Source organism: Dipteris shenzhenensis, chromosome 23, assembly GCF_047967505.1.
Source record: "Dipteris shenzhenensis isolate YYH24624 ecotype China chromosome 23, Dip_SZ_1.0, whole genome shotgun sequence".
Taxonomy (NCBI): domain Eukaryota; kingdom Viridiplantae; phylum Streptophyta; class Polypodiopsida; order Gleicheniales; family Dipteridaceae; genus Dipteris; species Dipteris shenzhenensis.
This window is the reverse complement of record NC_141618.1, coordinates 51,545,331-51,564,817: the sequence shown is the minus strand read 5'-3', so window position 1 is coordinate 51,564,817 and position 19,487 is coordinate 51,545,331. Positions and strand designations below refer to the sequence as shown.

Here is a 19,487-nt window from a genome sequence, read left to right as displayed (position 1 = left end):
CAATATGAAACAAAAGTACAAAATTATAACACAAATTGAAACAAACAATAGAACCTATAGGCAAGAAATATCTTCCACAGAAAAGAGGATGTGCAAATGGGGAATGAATTCCTTTAAGCTCGACAAATGAGTGCATAACTTGTGTTATTAATTACTCTATCTTTTCCATTACATAGAATAGCAAGAGAATTCCAATTCATTGACACAAATGAAAAGCAAAATAGGGTCTACATTCTAAAAAGAAAAGAAGAACTTCAAAACCTTGCAAGTGACTCCACTCAAATTTTGTGTGACTCAATAAAAAAAATGACATGGACAATATATGCCTAGCAACATTTGTATCAGAATACAATCACACAATCAACACTTGTAAAAAAAGGAAAGGACAAAAAAACATTAGGTTTGTTAAGTTCAATAAGTTCAAGGACCCAGACAATTATTATCGAGAAAAAATGCTATTGTATTACCCCTTTGCCAATGATGAAAATCAAGAATTGCTATGACAATGGAATTGGTAAGAAGCATACTATGCCAGATAATCAACTATAGAAGAAAAACAAATACAACTACCAATACAATGAACATGTAGAATATGTGACTTCATAGAACACACTAAATAAAGTAATTCAACATTGTATATGAAAAATAGATTAATAATGAAAATTTTATGACAATAGATTGGGCATTTATTCATTACAAAAGCAACCAAGAAATGACCATTTTGTTATATGTGTAAAGAAACAAATAATTTTAGACACCAGTGAGTACTTCCAAAATTTGTGCTCCTTGAACCAATAGTAGTGAGACCTATTTGATGATATGATGCTACATAAAGATTGCTAACACCATAGAAAATACATGTATTCCTCACAAGCAGAGCTGGAATAGGAAAAACATACTTGCTACTTCTAGTCCAAGGACTGTTTTGTGATATTACAACCAAGCCATACCAAACATAGATTACAACTTCTCTAAGGTTCTTGAGCTTGCATATACTGGAAAAGATTCTTACAAGATTAATGGAAACACAATCCATTCAGTATTGCATTACCAACACATATTAAAAACCTAACATCCCTTTCTAAAGATATGCACTTCACTATATGCACAAGTCCAGCTCATTGTTTTTATGAGATCTCATTAGTTGGCCAAAGAACACTAAACTTGACTGACCTCGTAATGTGCTCCTTAAAAAGAATCCACAATGATTACTTTGAGAATGTTGATGTCATAACTTGTGGGGACTTTTACTAAGCCAAGCCTTTAAAGACTCATGGGTTTTCCAAAAAAAAAAGGATGATGAATTAGAATGCATAGTTGACACATATTGCCAAAAACTACAATTTTATGAACTAGAAACTACTATGAGGCAAAATAGCAACACACAAATACAAATAGCTTACATTAACCAAATGTGCTTGCATCTAGTACCACAAGGACACACATTCCTCCACCTCTGGTGCACCAACTCTCAGGCGAATAACCACAATCAAAACATGTTACAATTGTCAACATGAACAAAGCTTATCTTCAAAGCATTAGAGCAGAACTGAAAGACAAGGTGGATGGGATAGAAGGGAACAGAAGGTTGAAGAAAGGAGAGGGTTGGAGAGGAGGATGAAGGGGCTGACAGCCCAATGTACCTTCACTCCTCGCTCTCTGTCCCTTGGGAACACCTCCTCTCTTATCTGAAAACACCCTTCAAAGTCACCCTTTGCTAGACACCCAAACAGTCCACTCCTCGCACACGCTCCTCAAAGACATCTCCTAAGCCTCCTCTTTGTGTGCTGGCTCAACACTCCCTCTGCTCCTCATGTCTCAAGCCAACCGTGGCTCTCATACCATGTGAGAAGTGCAGCAGAAATGAAGTGAGAGAGAGAGCCAACCTCACACACACAAAACAAGTAGGGAGAGAGAGATTGCAAGTGATCTCATGCCAAAACCCTACAGCCAGCTGGGGAAAACCTCTACTGAAATGAACTGCCAAGGAGCTCACACGACTGCTCCAACATGAGATGCTAAACAAGGAGTGAGGGGGGGCCTATATATAGCCCCTCACCCTCCTGGGTCAGTTGAGATAGGCAGGCCGACCCATCTTCTCAAACCAGCTGACTAAAGGCCTCTAGCGGGCCGACCCCCTGGCCTATAACTAGGGCTATACAAGGCCCTTGTGTGGGCTGCAGCCCTGCCAAAAAAAAGACCAACTGCCATGCCCTCCTCCATGCCCTATAAGGGGATGATATCCTAGATATAGCCCCTCACCCTCCTGGGTCGGTTGAGATAGGCAGGCTGACCCATCTGCTCAAACCAGCTGACTAAAGGCCTCTAGGGGGCCGATCCCCTGGCCTATAACTAGGGCTATACAAGGCCCTCGTATGGGCTGCAGCCTTGCCAAAAAAAAGGCCGACTGCCATGCCCTCCTCCATGCCCTATAAGGGGATGATATCCAGCATCATATGGGCCAACTGACCCTCCTCGAGGGCCGACCCATGCTGCTCTACCACGGGCTGACCAGCACGCCTCCCTCCAGCCTCTAGGCCTCCCCAATGTGCAGCAGGGTGTGCATACACAAGGGCTTCCATGGGACAACATGTGGACCAACAAGGGACGCAGTACCTACCCTACCTTAACCCTCATGTGGGGCGGGTACACCCACAACGCAGGCCCTCACTCATCTACCCTAGCCTCTCTCACTAGGCGCGCACACCCACAAGCAAGGTCTAGGTGACATCAGGAGATGTTCACCTCCAACACTTGCCCACTATCGCAAGCTTGATAGTAGCGATACACACCCCACCTCAAGGGTGACTTTCCTTTGGTCATCAATCGCTACATGGTGATTATACACATCTAAGCCATAGCTTGCCCTTGGACTTCAAGTGTCCCTCCCCATCACAAAAGAAGCATCTAACTTTTTCCTCATCTCTATTAGATGACTTTCTTGGCCATGGAGCTTTCTCTGATGACCTATTGCCATTTCCCGAACTATGGCTTTCCTCAATCTTGCATTTTAGGGCTTGGGGAATAAAGCTACTTTTGAATTCCTCAGTCATCCTGAGATACTTGATTTGCTTCTTGTGTTTATTAGGACCGATTCTAGCATTCCTATACAATGTGTCGAAATCTGCTCAAGATCCCTTAGAATTTGGCTCAGGGCTTGGGGAATAAAGCTACTTTTGAATTCCTCAGTCATCCTGAGATACTTGATTTGCTTCCAGTGTTTATTAGGACCAATTCTAGCATTCCTATACAATGTGTCCAAATTTGTTCAAGATCCCTTAGAATTTAGCTCAACATTTATTGGCCATATGGTGTGCCTTGGTACATTTATTACAAGGTCTTTCATTTGTTCAGAGGTTTCCTTGACTTTATAGCTATTTAAGCAGCTGGTGGTGCTCTTGGTTAATGCCTTGCTTCCCTATGTCTAGCGGACAAATATTCTTCTTCATCAACGCTTTCATCTTCTTAAACTTTTTTCTTCTTTTTTTTTGGTTATGGGCATACTGCCTTGCCCCATGCTATTGCTTGTTACAAGAATTCTTTGAAGGTTTTCATAGGATTCAGTATCTTCATAGATTTCATCTAAGTAGCTAGATCCTCGTAGTAGTGTTGTCAATGTTCAGCACTCAATTGATTGATCAACGTCCTCATACTTCCTACAAAGTCTTGTATTCCTCTTTCGTTTCATTAAAAGTTGTGCAAACAAATTCATTGATCTCATTTCCAAATCTTCTCAAGTGGCCTCATGCATCTGCTCTAGTTCTGGACATGATCTCGTATGGCACAAACTCAATAAAAGTTCTGAAGCTGACATTGTAAGGATCATCTTCCTTAAGGCCATGAGACTGTTAGAACCTTAATCCATGCCATGATCACAGCAGGGCCTCTTTTTTCCTCACATCTTTGCCCTCTATTTTTTGTGTTGGTGCTGCTGTAACCCACTACAGTCTTACACTGCTCGCTGATGTCCAATGGATTAACGCCCATGGTACTGGGGTCATTCCTCGTGCATATTGGCTTCGTCTGAAAAGCCTCTCTCTCTCTCTCTCTCTCTCTCTCTCTCTCTCTCCGTGTTATACAGGGTAGAAGTGTGGGGAGGCGATATGTCTGATTCTTCATGGAATGACATAGAGAAAATACAAAAAATGTTTAGACTCACGAGAGTAAATCTTATGTGCAGACACACGAGAAATGGTTCTCGAAATGGGGTGTAGCAAACTACTTGAACATGGCAGCAGAAGACGTGGATTTGGGAGAGATTGGCTTTCATAATGCACTTTTTGAGGGTCTTCATAACGAGGCAATCCCTTTTGGAACTGGAGAGAGGATGGCTAGGCAGCTGATGATGGGTGGCTCTTTCGGAAGTCTGACACGTGGTGCACTCTGCTTGAACGTGCATTTCCTGCTTGAAAACTTCCTGTGTGCTACTCCAAAAATCCAGTACCTTCATGATCAGCTCCTGCCCGCTGGTATTAGCAAAGACTAGCAATTTTATCGATCCTTCTGCTGAGCTGTAAAAATGATGAATCCTCTTCTCTGCCATAATATTTTCAGCTGCATATGATGTGATCAATCTCCATCCTCAACTAATTATTTTATTTTTTATTTTTTCTAGGCTACCTTTTTCCCTTCAAACCTACCCTCCAGAACTAATTATTTAATTATCTATTTACTTCCCCTTCAACTTTTACTGCCCTCCACCCCTCCAATTCTCCAATCTCAATCAATGAAATGGTTTCTTATTTTTATCATCTATTCATTGATTTATAGATTTTTTCATACTTCTTGCAGCTATAATAGAGGTCATCACATTATCAACCATAGTATTAATGTAGTTCTTCTTTGAGCTCTTCATGATGTCCTTAAAATAGGATGTATGAATCTCTGCTTCACCTAAAAGCGTTGCTTGTCACCTGGCTTTGTTCAGGCCTCAAATCAAAACCATGTCCTGCATCCGGTTGAGAGATGTCATCCACAATGTAAACATAAAAAAGGTCATCCTCCTGTGGAAAAAAGTGTTCTAAGAGGTCTAGTTTTCAAAATACAGGGCTATGATTCATCTGTGACCTCTAAATTGCTAACCCACTTTCTTCCTTCTCAGAGACCTCAAGCCATCTCAACACATCTATGTGCTCATCATTGTCCACAGAGGATTCATGCATTTTCCTTGATCTTCAGTTCACTTCTCTCAGCCCCTTGCCCATCATAAAATGCATGGTAATTTCTGCATTATCTATGAGACCAGCCGCAGTGCAGATATTTGATAGTGAGACATATGGGTCAATATCCTTTGGATCCAGTTCAAACATATGCTTGGCAGCACATTCTGCCCGCCCCACATCAAGCCGATTTTTGCAGGCACCAAGCAAAGTCATCCATGATACAACAGTAGGTTGAAATGGCATATTGCTGATTAAATCCTCGGCTTCATCTAAAAGCCCTGCCCTAGCAAATAGATCTATCATACAATCATAATGCTCTGCAGATAACGTGACTCTATCATCTCTCTTCATGCTGGTCAATAAGGTACGGCCCTCATCTAACAGACCAGCATGGCTACATGCAGAGAAAAGGCAAATAAAAGTCACCTTGTCAGGAGTGATTCCTATCTGCTGCATCTGGTTAAAAAACTGCAGGGCTTCCTTTCCATGTCCATGTTGAGCAAATGCTGCAATCATAGCATTCCATGATACCAAATCACGGCCAGGGATTTTGTCAAAAATACCTTGTGCATCCTGGAGGCTGCCACATTTGCTATACATGCTTACAAGAGCATTTAAGACAGCATCTGATGACTCAAATTCACTAGACATGATGGAAGCATGTATTCTTCTGCCTTTGTCTAAAGAAACCTGGTTGGAACATGCAGAAAGAATACTAACATACGATGCCTTGTCTGGGAATATTCCTTGACACTGCATTTGATCAAAAAGTTGGAGGGCCTGATGACCATGCCGATGGTGGACGAATGCTGATAACATGGAATTCCAGGAGACAACATTCCTCAGTGAGATTTTCTGAAACATCAACTGTGCTCTCTCCAGACTGTTGCACTTTGCATACATGTTGACAAGGGCAGTCGCAACAACAACATCTGACTCAAGTCCATTATCTACTATATGAGTGTGCAACCTTGTTCCTTCAGCCAGAGCTCCCTCATTGCCGAACACATCAATAACTATCACAAAAGTAACCTTGTCAGGGATCATTCCTTCATGCTGCATGGTGTGAAACAATTGTAGGGCCTCTTTGCCACACCCATGCTGGGAGTAGGCCACAAGCATGGCATTCCAAGAAACCAAATCCCGTTCCATTGAGATATCAAACATCCTCTGTGCATCCTGCAGGCTACGACTCTTGCCATAAAAGGTAATAAGGACATTTAGGATGCCAACGTCTGACTCAAATACACTGTTTATGATACATGAGTGTATGCGCTTGCCTTTGGCTAGAGCTCCTTGACTGGCACATGCAGTTAGAACACTGACGAAGCTGACCTTGTCTGGAATGATTGCTTCCTGAGACATTTGGTCAAAGAGCTGCAAGGTTGCTTTACTGTGGTTACACTGGTCATATGCAGCAATCATGACATTCCATGAGACCACATCAGCCTCAAGCATGCCATCAAATACCCTCCGCGCATCCTCCAGCTTGCCGCTTTTACCATACATATTGATAAGTGCATTTCGCACAGCAACGTCTGATCCAAGATCACAATACATGATGCTGGCGTGAATCTTTTTCGCTTCACCTAAGAGCTCTCGGCTGGTACATGCAGAAAAAATGCTCAGGAATGTCACCTTGTCTGGCATCACTCCTTCGTGGTGCATTCCATTTAGCAGGTGGAAAGCTCCATGGCTAAGCCCATGCTTGCCATACACCGCAACCATGGCATTCCATGAAATCACATCGTGCTGGTTCATCTGGTCGAAAATGATCTGGGCAGACTCCAGGCAGCCACATTTACCATACATGCTGATAAGTGCATTGCCTAGAATAACATCAGATTCTAAGCCACTACTTTTGATGCATACATGCATCTTTTTGCCTTCAGCTAGGGCTGCATTGTTATAACATGTTGAAAGAATGCTGACAAAGGTGACCTTGTCTGGCATCACTCCTTCCCATTGCATTTGGTGAAACAGACCTAGGGCCTGTGTATCATGCCCATGCTGAGCATAAGCTGCAATAAAGGCATTCCATAAGATCACATCCCGATCGACCGTTCTGTCAAACATTCTCTGAACATCTTGCAGGCTGCCACACTTGCTGTACATATTGACCAAGGTGGTCGCTACAACAACATCTGATTCAAACAAGCTTTGTGCGATTTGAGCATGTATTTGCACACCTTCTGATATGGTTGCATGAGTGGCACATGCAGAAAGTATGTTGACATAGGTGACTTTATTTGGCAACACTCCTTCCTGCTGCATTTGACAGTACAGATCAAAAGTCCTGCTACCATTCCCATGCCGAATGAATGCTCCCACTATGAGATTCCATGAGAAGACATTCCGATCATGCATCGTAGTAAACCAAACACCTGCATCTTCAAAAGCCGCACACTTTATGTACATCTGCACAAGGAGGTTTCCCAAGTATTTACTTTTATCATGTCCATTTTTTAGCATTTGGTGATGGATATGCTTCCCCTCCAGCAGAGCCTTCACATTTCCATAATATTCCAAAAGAGAAGCATAAGTAGTTGGATCTCTCTGAATGTGGAAGCGACCCAAAAGCCCTCTTTTAAAATGGGCCTCCCTCCATCGCTCCTTGAACCAATAATCTTCCAGCTTTTCATGTTCGGACTCATTAGTATGTTTACGCTCTTGGTTTTCCGCTGTGGATGGATTTTCGGTGAAGTAAATTTGGGAGTCAAGGACATCAAGCTTCGCGGTGCATGAATAGTCACTAAAATATCTGTGGGTTTCAAGGACATTAAGCTTTCGTTGCACAGTCCTGTGCCGGTTTCTGACATTATTAGAATCCCAGGTTGACAAATTGGACGGCAAGGGTCCCCATACCTTGCCTTTATACATGAAAGGAAAGGTGTACTCATGCTTTCGAGTAAAAAGTTCTAAATTAAGGACTGTCTCATTCGACAACCGCTGTGGCGCTGGAAAAGGTGAGCAAAGAATCTTATAAAGTGGAGAAACTGTGCAGCCATTCTCCAGAAGATATCTCTGTATTCAAGTGGGGAGTTTCATATACGTTACATTGGAGAATTATCGCTCCCCTATTAGAGTCATGGTTAGGGGAGTATTCGCCCCTTAGAAGAGATGTTCCCAAGGTCGACACATGAGTGGGAATGCTTAAAAATGCCACAGTTCCCACGTCGCCTGGGAGCGCCCCGCTCGAGATGGGTTTTCGTCGTTGGCAGATGAGGATGCTTTGGTCATGCTTAAGGTAGACGTGGCTAAGCAAGATCAAGAAGCTGATCGAAAGCGTCTAGTTGAAGGAGGGGAAAAACACTCTCTGGTATGTTGGATGTGGTCAAGCCTAAGCTCTAGAAGCTTGCAAAAGGTGGGGCATATTTGTTAGCACTGCCTTCCAGGCAACGCTCTAGTTACACTTTTGTTAAAAAGTGTCCCACACTGTTTGTTGCCAAGTGGCCCCCTTCTATTCTCTCACCTCTTCTTCAATATCACCACTCCCCGCCTTGCTCTACCCACCTACACTACCTGTCACGACATACACTTTGACCACAGCCTCTCACCCATACTCTACTCACCTATATTGACCACATACCCCTCCTAGAGGACCGGGCCGTGTTGATTAGCCAATCACTACACGAAGCTGCCCTTCATGCCTTCTCATACACGTTCTAACCGTCCACTGCCTTTAGGGTCCGTGCCATGTAATAGGTGGCATGATGACGAGTTTAAGGCTCTTTGCTGACAACTCCAATTCAAATCCCAACATGGCCTACCAAGTGAACCAGACATGTTACCGCGAGTATCACAATCTAGTTCACCAAAAGAAACTAAACTTTGTTCGCCAAAACGAGGATGAATTATTGAACATTCTTTTTAATAATAATTCCAAAGACTTTTAGCGATGGTTTCTTGAACGGCGGCCCCCCTGACCATTCATAGACACTCAAGTTTGGCACAAGTACGCCCGCACACTTTATGACATCCTTGACTAGCCCACACCACCTGATCTCTCACACATACCACGACCTACCTCTTGCACTCTTTTCACTAAGGGGGGCATCAAAGATGCAATCATGAAACTTCATAATCGTCGAGTGAAGGATCATGAGGGACTATGCATCGAGTTTGTTGCATACATGATTGATATCCTAGCCCCTCTCCTGCAAAGCTATTTAATGAAGTAGTTTGTCTCGACTTCCCATGCACTTGGACCCTCAACACTATCAGACCTATCCATAAGGCAGGAGATCCCATGGATCCAAGTAACTACAGGACCATTATGATCGGGCATCTCATGTCCAAGGTATATGCTTTAGTGCTAGATATGGAGGTCAGTTGCTATGCAGAGATGCAGGGACTTAGACAGATGGACAGGCAGGCTTTCGACGTGACCACGGGACCATGGATCACATCCTGACACTTAGGAGTGCCATAGAGGAGGCCAAGGCATGGAGATAGAGGGTATATTGCTGCTTTGTGGATTTTCGCAAAGCCTTTGATACAGTACCTTGAGCACACCTCATCAGGTGGCTATAGGGGCTGGGATATGGGCCGAAAATAGTTTGGGTTGTTATGGAACTTTATGAGGGTTTTTGGTAGGGTTCGGATAGCGGGTAGATGGACAGATGAGATCCTGAGCACCATTGGGGTCAAACAAGGTTGTCCACTCTCACCGACCTTGTTTGGCCTCTACACAGATGAGCTTCAGTCTTTTATGATGACTCTAGGAGGACCTCTCTCTCTCTCTCTCTCTCTCTCTCTCTCAGCCCTCCCTCGCCGCCCCTCTATCCTCATCCATCCCGCTCAGGAGTCCTCTGTCCCTACTTGCCTACTCTCGACTCCCGTACCACTCATCTATCCCCACTAGCTTGGTCACGGCTCTTGCGCCCTCCCTCTCGACTGTTGAGCCCGTTGCACCACCCCTCAGCCCACCATTTTCTACTGTGCACGCTGTTTGCTGCTGCTATTGCACTGGCACCTCCTCCTCCCACTCCAACAATCTTGGGCCTTCTCCTAGGCCTCCACCCCCACTGGTCATAGGCCATAGGTGTTAGATATGCTCAATGCCCCACCCTCCTGGTAACCACCAGTGGTCCACGATGTGAAGAGAGTGGAAGAGAAGTAAGGAATCTCACTTGCAGCTTTCTCACATACACAATGGGGGAATATACACAAAGGTGGAGGCTAAAAACAGTTTTCCTCTTCTTAGTTGTGAAAAACAAAAGAACTCTCTCTTAGTACAAAAGAATAGGTGAACCCTATATGTGGGTCTCAAACCAAACTCAGCTAACTAAGGTGGCATACTAACTGAGCCACTAACTAGAGTACATAAAGATAGCTGTCATCTAGCTATTATTCATGAGCGGTGTACCAACTGCATCTACAACTAACAAGTCGGTGACATAAATGCACAACGGTCAACCTGGCATATCACGAGTGGAGCTCGATATCTCAACACTCCCCATCAAGCTCAATCCCAATTCCTGCACACCAAGCAAGTCTTTGAACTTGCGCAGCTTCTCTGCACCCAATGCCTTTGTGAATATGTCAGCTACCTGATCCTCTATGTTGACATAAAGTAGATCAATAAAACCTACTAGAGCCTTCTCCCGCACATAGTGATAATGCACCTCAATGTGCTTTGTTCTAACATGATAGACTGGGTTATTTGCCAAGTGTATACTGCTCATGTTGTCACAATAAATGACAACTGGCCCATCTGTAGACTGATGCATATCATAAAGTAGCTTACGCAACCAAGCTATCTCACATGCAGCCATTGCTGCACCCCTGTACTCAGCCTCTGTGCTCGACAAGGCAACTGTAGGCTGTTTCTTGCTGCTCCAAGTGACTACAACACTCCCAAAAGAGAACACATATCCACTGGTAGATCGTCTATCAGAAATACTACCAGCCCAATCAGCATAGGCATAGTGAATGGTTGTAAATCCATCAAATTTCAGCCTATCCATAGGATACCTAGCTCTGGTAGTCCTGCACAAAATAGGCTCACTACTAGGTGCTCTCAAAACATCCCTTGTCTTCCTTACTCCAGGTGTAATAACAGAAGGAATACCCAACTCATCATCAAGGCTCTATTCTGAGCCACTAGATTCACCATCCACATAAGAGTGACCTGCATTCACATCAACCATGGGCTGATCTACTTTCTCTTTTCCTTTTTGTGATACTTGCATACCAATATATGCATTGCTTTGAGGAGATCCTCCTGATCTCAATCTGCTTGTCCATGGCGAAGTATGTGAACCACTGCTAGAGGACATTACAGGTCCACTAATATTTTGTGATTGCTGCTGTGAGTTCTGTGCAGCATTACCATTTTGTGTATCTACATCATCTATCACATTTACTGGTTTATACTAGCTGCTCCTCTCATAAAAAACAACATCTTTGCTCACTATAAACTTACGAGTAGAAGGGTTATAGCATCTATACCCTTTCTACTACAGAGAATAACCAATAAAGATGCACTTCTCAGCTTTTGGATCCAACTTGGATCTCAACTCATCTGGCACATGAACATAGGCAATGCAACCAAAAACTTTCAGATGAGAATTATGTGGTTTCCTACCAATATACCTCTCCTCTAGCTTCATGCCATGTATTGCTACAGTGGGGGTCCTATTTATTATGTAGACTGCTGTAGCAAGTGCTTCAGCCCAATAATAATCTGGTAGGTCTTTTTCGTTGAGCATGGCACGAGATACCTCTCCAATATGCCCGTTTCTCCTTTCTACAAGTCCATTTTGCTGTGGGGTATAACTGCATGAATATTGTTGCTTTATGCCATGTTCCTGCAAGAAACTTGCAAACTCATTTGAGAGGTACTCTCCCCCTCCATTTGACCTTAGGGATTTTACTTGCAGGCCTGTTTCTTTTTCAACCATAGCTTTAAAAGCTTTGAAATGCCCAAACACTTCACTTTTATTTTTCATAAAATACACCCAAACTTTTCTGCTATCGTCATCAATAAAAGTGACAAAATAATGATAGCCTCCAATAGATGTAGCTTTAGTAGTCCACACATCAGAGTGGATTAATTCCAATGGCCTCTTACTCTCTTGAACATGTCTAGGAAATGGTTTCCTTGCCTGTTTTCCAAATTGTCAGGCTTCACATACCTTGTGCATTTCTGCAACCTTGAACTTAAGCAATCCTGCAATAATATTTTGGGCCTGCATTAATTTAAGTTGCTGTACATTAACATGACCAATGCGTTTATGCCAGATATCAATATCTGTAACTACACCGGTCCCATGTGTAAACCTTGCTGCACTCAATTCAGGCATGTCCACATCTAACGTAAACATCCTGCCCTTCTTCTTTCCTTTTGCTATCAAGCGACCTTTATTTTTCATATCCTCAACAAAGCATCCATGAGGATTAAATCTGACCTGCAAGCCTTGCTTAACCATTTGACCAACAGAAACCAAGTTCTTGGTGATATTCGGGACATGAAATACATCAGACAGAATTTCTTTTTCCCATCCTGCATAGACAAAGGAATTTTACCAATTTGCACAATAGGATGTGTAGTATCATCACCAGTCTCCACAAATCCTGGTCTTTCCATTTTCCTTGCATCTTGCATCCATTCTGCATAACTTGTCATGTGGTTTGACGCACCTGAGTCAACATACCACACATCATTGCTTTCTTCTACACTTGTCACAGAATTGGTCATGTGCTGCACCATAAACAAATGCTCATTTTTGTCATCACCCTCTCTACTAGAGGATGCATAATTGCCTTGCTGCAATTTTCCAGTCATGATCATTCTGCTTTTTATAGCAGTCTTTAACCATATGACCCATTTTACCACAATAGTAGCATTCAACATTGTTGTTTGCATTTTGGCCTCTCTGCCATCCACCACGACCGTATGGTGAAATACCACTTTCGTCAGTTTTGCAGATCTGCCCGTGTGTGGCAAAAGTTGTGTTTTTTGCAGTGACAGAATATTTTGCAGTGTTCTGTAATGGCATCTGATTCTCTTTCACAGATTGTCACTGAAAAGCTTGACAAGAACAACTTCCAGGCATGGAAGTTTAGAATAACGAATTTCTTGATGGGAAAAGGCTATTGGGAATTCATTACAGGAAATGAAGAAGAACCTGTTCTTCTAATGTTCCCAGTCAACAGGAAATGCAGGCATTCAAAGGATGGCATGAGAGAGCCAGGAAAGTTATGTACTAGCTGTCTATCAGTATTTCGGACTCCATGATTGTGCATATTCAGGATGCAAATACGCCAAAGGAGGCATGGGATACTCTGGCAAAAATGTATAGCACAAATATGCAAGCCAGGAAAATGCAACTCAAACAGGAGTTGCACAATGTGCAGAGAGAAAATTTGAGCATAAATGACTACCACATGAAAGTGAAGAAAATTGCAGATGCACTTGCTTCCATTGGGTCGCCAGTGGATGATGACGATTTGGTTTCTGTGACCTTGAATGGTCTAGGAAAGGATTATGCACAGTTCCGGACATCCATTGCCGTCCGTGAAAACTTTCCTGATTTTGAGGAGTTGATTGCTCTTCTAATTTCTGAAGAGCAGAGAAATGGGGGTGCATCTTCTTCAGCAGGAACTTCAAAAGAAACTGTCTTCTACTCAAATGCTGGCAGAGGTAGAGGCAGAGGTAGAGGAGGCCGATCTGCAGGCCGTGGTAGAAATTAGAATATGCAGCAAACGCAAGAAAACCAGTCCTATGCAGGAGGACGTGGGAACTCTAGAGGCAGGGGGAGCCAAAGAGGCCGTGGTGGATGGCAGAGAGGCCAAAATGCAAACAGCAATATTGAATGCTACTATTGTGGCAAAATGGGTCATATGGCTAAGGACTGCTATAAAAAGCAGAATGACATTATGAATGGAAAATTGCAGCAAGGCAATTATGCATCCTCTAGTAGACAGGGTGATGACAGAAATGAGCATTTGTTTATGGTGCAGCATATGACAAATTCTGTAACAAGTGCAGAAGAAAGCAATGATGTGTGGTATGTTGACTCGGGTGCATCAAACCACATGACAGGTCACGCTGAATGGATGCAGGATGCAAGAAAAATGGAAAAACCAGGATTTGTGGAGACTGGTGATGATACTGCACATCCTATTGTGCAGATTGGCAAAATTCCTTTGTCTATGCAGGATGGGAAAAAGAAATACTTGTCTGATGTATTTCATGTCCCGAACATCACCAAGAACCTGGTTTCTGTTGGTCAGATGGTTGAGCAGGGCTTACAGGTCAGATTTAATCCTCATGGATGCTTTGTTGAGGATATGAAGAATAATGGTCGCTTGATAGCAAAAGGAAAGAAGAAGGGCAGGATGTTTACGTTGGATGCAGACATGCCTGAATTGAGTGCAGCAATGTTTGCACATGGGACTGGTGTTGTTGCAGATATTGATATCTGGCACAAACGCATTGGTCATGTTAATATACAGCGACTTAAATCAATGCAAGCCCAAAATATTGTTGCAGGATTGCCAAAATTCAAGGTTGCAGAAATGCACAAGATTTGTGAAGCCTGTCAATTTGGGAAACAGGCAAGGAAACCTTTTCCTAGGCATGTTCAAGAGAGTAAAAAGCCATTGGAATTAATCCACTCTGATGTGTGGACTACAAAAGCTGCATCTATTGGAGGCTGTCACTATTTTGTCACATTTATTGATGACTTCAGCAGAAAACTGTGGGTGTATTTTATGAAAAAGAAAAGTGAAGTGTTTGGGCACTTCAAAGCTTTCAAAGCTATGGTTGAAAAAGAAACAGGCCTGCAAATAAAATGCCTAAGGTCAGATGGAGGGGGAGAGTACCTCTCAAATGAGTTTGCAAGGTTCTTGCAGGAGCATGGTATAAAGCAGTAATATTCATGCAGTCATACCCCACAGCAAAATGGAATTGCAGAAAGAAAAAACAGGCATATTGGAGAGGTATCTCGGGCTATGCTAAATGAAAAAGATCTACCAGATTATTATTGGGCTGAAGCAGTTGCTACAGCAGTCTATATAATGAACAGGACTCCCACTGCAGCAATACATGGCATGATGCCAGAGGAGATGTATACTGGTAGGAAACCAGATATTTCTCATTTGAAGATTTTTGGTTGCATTGCTTATGTCCATGTGCCAGATGAGTTGAGGTCCAAGTTGGATCCAAAAGCTGAGAAGTGTGTCTTTATTGGTTATTCTCTGCAGCAGAAAGGGTATAGATGCTATAACCCTTCTACACGTAAGTTCACAGTGAGCAGAGATGTTTTTGATGAGATGAGCAGCTGGTATAAACCAGTAAATGTGATGATTGATGTAGATACACAAAATGGTAATGCTGCACAGAATGCACAGCAGCAATCACAAAATATCAGTGGACCTGGAGTGTCCTCTACCAGTGGTTCACATACTTCGCCATGGATAGGCAGATTGAGATCAGGAGAATCCCCTCAAAGCAATGCAGATAGTGGTACGCAGGTATCACGAAAAGGAAAAGAGAAGGTAGATCAGCCCATGTTTGATGTGAATGCAGGTCACTCTGATGTGGATGGTGAATCCAGTGGCTCAGAACAGAGCATTGATGATGAGTTGGGTATTCCTTCTGTTGTTACACCTGGAGTAGGGAAGACCAGGGATGTTTTGAGAGCACCTGGAAGTGAGCCTATTTTGCGCAGGTCTACCAAGGTTAGGTATCCTGTGGATAGGCTGAAATATGATGGATTTACAGCCATTCACTATGCCTATATGGTCAAAGTGATACAAGAACCAGAACCCACTTCTTTTGAGCAAGCCATGGGAAATGAAAAATGGGAGAAAGCCATGGATGAAGAAATGGATGCCTTGGATGCTAATGCTACATGGGAATTGGTGCCTTTGCCTAAAGGCAAGAATGCAATTGGTTGTAAGTGGGTTTATAAGATCAAGCACAATGCAGATGGTTCTGTGAATAGATACAAGGCAAGATTAGTTGTCAAGGGGTATGCACAGACATATGGCATTGATTATGAAGAAACTTTCAGCCCGGTTGCAAGGATGGCAACCGTAAGAGCAGCCATTGCTATGGCTGCATCAAAGGGATGGTCTTTACATCAGATGGATGTAAAGAGTGCCTTCTTGCATGGTGATTTGCAAGAAGAGGTCTTTATGGAGCAGCCAGCAGGTTATGTTCATGCTACTCATCCTGAGTTTGTTTGCAGGTTGAAGAAAGCCTTGTATGGCTTGAAGCAAGCACCTAGAGCATGGTCTGACAAGATAGGACAATATCTTGTCACTATTGGCTTTCAGATTTCCAAGGCAGATTTCTCACTCTATGTGAGAAAAACAGAGAAAGGGATTATGCTGCTGGTCATTTATGTTGATGATTTGATCATCACAGGTGATAGTGATGAAGATATCCTTCATGTGAAAATGCTATTGAGGCAGAAGTTTGAGATGAAGGATTTGGGAGAGCTGCGTTATTTCTTGGGCATTGAGATGATTAGATCACCAAGTGGGATACAGCTCTTGCAGAGGCAGTATGGATTGGACATGCTGTCCAAATATGGGATGACAGGCTGTAAGCCTATTTCAGTTCCTTTGGAGCAGAATGTGAAGCTGAGCACAGATGCAGGTGAGCTTCTGGAAGACCCTACTATGTACAGACGCATAGTAGGAAGTTTGATTTACATGACTATTACCAGGCCAGATTTGAGCTATGCTGTTGGGTTGGTAAGTCAGTTTATGCAGGCTCCAAGGAAACCGCATTTGGATGCGGCCAGACGCATACTCAAGTATGTGAAGTCCACATTGCAGTATGGACTATTTTATGAGGCTGGGGTTCAGATACAGTTGCATGGATACACTGATGCTGATTGGGCTGGTAGCATTTCTGATAGACGATCTACCAGTGGATATGTGTTCTCTTTTGGGAGTGCTGCAGTCACTTGGAGCAGCAAGAAACAGCCTACAGTTGCCTTGTCGAGCACAGAGGCTGAGTACAAGGGTGCAGCAATGGCTGCATGTGAGGTAGCTTGGTTGCATAAGCTACTCTATGATATGCATCAATCTACAGATGGGCCAGTTGTCATTTATTGTGACAACATGAGTAGTATACATTTGGCAAAGGACCCAGTCTTTCATGCCAGAACAAAGCACATTGAGGTGCATTATCACTATGTGCGGGAGAAGGTTTTACTAGGTCTCATTGATCTAGTTTATGTCAGCACAGAGGATCAGGTAGCTGACATCTTCACGAAAGCATTGGGCGCAGAGAAGCTGCGCAAGTTCAGAGACCTGCTTGGTGTGCAGGAATTGGGATTGAGCTCGAGGGGGAGTGTTGAGATATCGAGCTCCACTCGCGATATGCCAGGGTGACTGTTGTGCATTTATGTCACCGACCTGTTAGCTGGAGATGCGGTTGGTACACCGCCCACGAATAATAGCTGGATGACAGCTATCCTTATCTACTCTAGTTTGTGGCTCAGTTAGTATGCCACCTTAGTTAGTTGAGTTTGGTTTGAGACCCACATATAGGGTTCTTCTATTTCTTTGTACTAGAGTTCTTTTGGCTTTCACAACTAAGAAGAGGAAAACTGTTTTCAGCCTCCACCTTTGTGTGTATTCCCCCATTGTGATTGTGAGAAAGCCTCAAGTGAGACTCCTTCCCTCTCTCCCACAATCTTCACATCTCTGACCTGACCGTTCCAGATAAGCGGCTGGCGATCGATCTCCTCCTGACAGCTAGGAGGGGACTGAATGAGACTGAGGCGGAGCCGCCTCCAAACCATGAGGAGGCTACGAACGAGTGGGGAACGGGGCTGAGTGAGCGGGGCGGAAGTGAAGATCCACCTGAGGGACGGTAGCCACTCTCCACCTCGACACGGGACACAAGAACCGGCTCCCTGCTGAAATAGCATCTTCCACGTCTGCCCCCCCGGGGTCAAACTGCGGATGACAAGCTTGCCTAACAAGGCCTGACTCTGAAGCTCTGGATCGATGACCCCCAGGCCACCCTCAGCCTGCGGAAGAATGACTGTCTGCCAAGCAACCTTGGCTCTGGTATCTCTGAGACCATCCTCCCCAGACCAAAGGAAGTTCCGAACTAGTCTCCTGAGCTGTGCCACGCTGGATCTCGAGAAACACCAGCAGGAAGCCACATACCAAGCCGTGGCTAGGAGGACCTGGTTAACTACCAGGGCACGACCTGCAAGGGAAAGCTTAGCAGTGCTTCAGAAAGCCAGCTTCCGTCGGATGGAGTCTAGCACCGGGAGAAACTGCTGAGCTGGCGTGATGTCTAGGCCAACCTGAAAACCAAGGTATCTAGCGGTCTGTCCCCGTGGAATCCATCTGAAACCCAAAAACCTCCCCCACTGAGAACACGCCCCGGGGTCTGTGAGAAAACCAACTGATTTGTTCCAATTGATTTTCGCACCAGCGGCCGAGCAGAAGACCTCCAGGGCCATCCGCACCCTCTCTAGCATCCTCTCATCGTCCTGGACATACAAGGCTGTATCATCTGCGTACTCCGAGTCCAAAAGCTCTGTGTCCTCCCGGAGTGGAAGGCGAACACCCTTGATCCCTGTAGACCTCGCCCGAAGGTAGTAAGTCATAGCCTCGGCGAAGAAGAGAAACAGGTAAGGAGCAAGGGGACAGCCCTGACGCACTGATCTCTCCAGGCTAAAGCGCTCACCCATCCTGCCTCCAATGATGACCCTGCTAGAAGCTGTCCTGTACAAAGCTGAGATACCCTGAATCCAACCCGCTGGGAAACCTAGCCGCTCCAGAGTCCCCTCCAAAAAGGACCAGTCCACTCGATTGTAGGCCTTCTCAAAGTCGAGAAGTAGAATGGCAAGGTGTGATCCACTGTGCTGAGCCCACTCCGCCGCCTCTGAGAAGGTGAAGACGTTATCCAGGATACTGCGATCCTGGACAAAGCCTGTCTGAGTGTCATGGATGAGGTCTGGGAGTAGAGGCCGAACTCTGGCGCTGATCATCTTGGCGAGGATTTTGTAGGCAGTGGTAAGGAGAGTGATCGGGCACCACTGACGGATCTCCTGTCTATCTCCTCCCTTCGGGATGAGGCAAATCAGTCCCGAGGAAAGGCTCTCTGGCACTTGACCGCTGCTGAAAATCCTCTGCAGAGCTGCAAGGAGGGGCTGATGGATCTGGTCCCAAAAGGAGGTGAAGAATGCCTGGGATAGCCCATCCTCACCTGGGCATTTCTGTCCGTCGATGGCCATCAAGGCCTCCAACATCTCGTCCATGGTGAATGGTGCCAACGTCGCCTGCATGTTAGGCTGGACCAGGGATGGAATGTGCCTCCACACCTCCTCACGGTCACGT

General features: G+C 44.3%; 1 protein-coding gene across 1 annotated transcript; it reads right to left on the bottom strand.

Annotated features, from left to right (window-relative positions):
• Window positions 1-5,174: 5,174 nt before the first annotated feature.
• On the bottom strand, window positions 5,175-8,042 carry LOC147887517 (pentatricopeptide repeat-containing protein At5g39350-like). The gene has a single exon (XM_087394329.1). The coding sequence runs from the start codon at window positions 8,040-8,042 to the stop codon at window positions 5,175-5,177; it is 2,868 nt and encodes a 955-aa protein (XP_087250455.1).
• Window positions 8,043-19,487: the final 11,445 nt, after the last annotated feature.

Excerpts from the sequence above, each read along its gene's own strand:
- LOC147887517 (XM_087394329.1), bottom strand. The coding sequence starts at position 8,042 with ATGTATAAAGGCAAGGTATGGGGACCCTTGCCGTCCAATTTGTCAACC.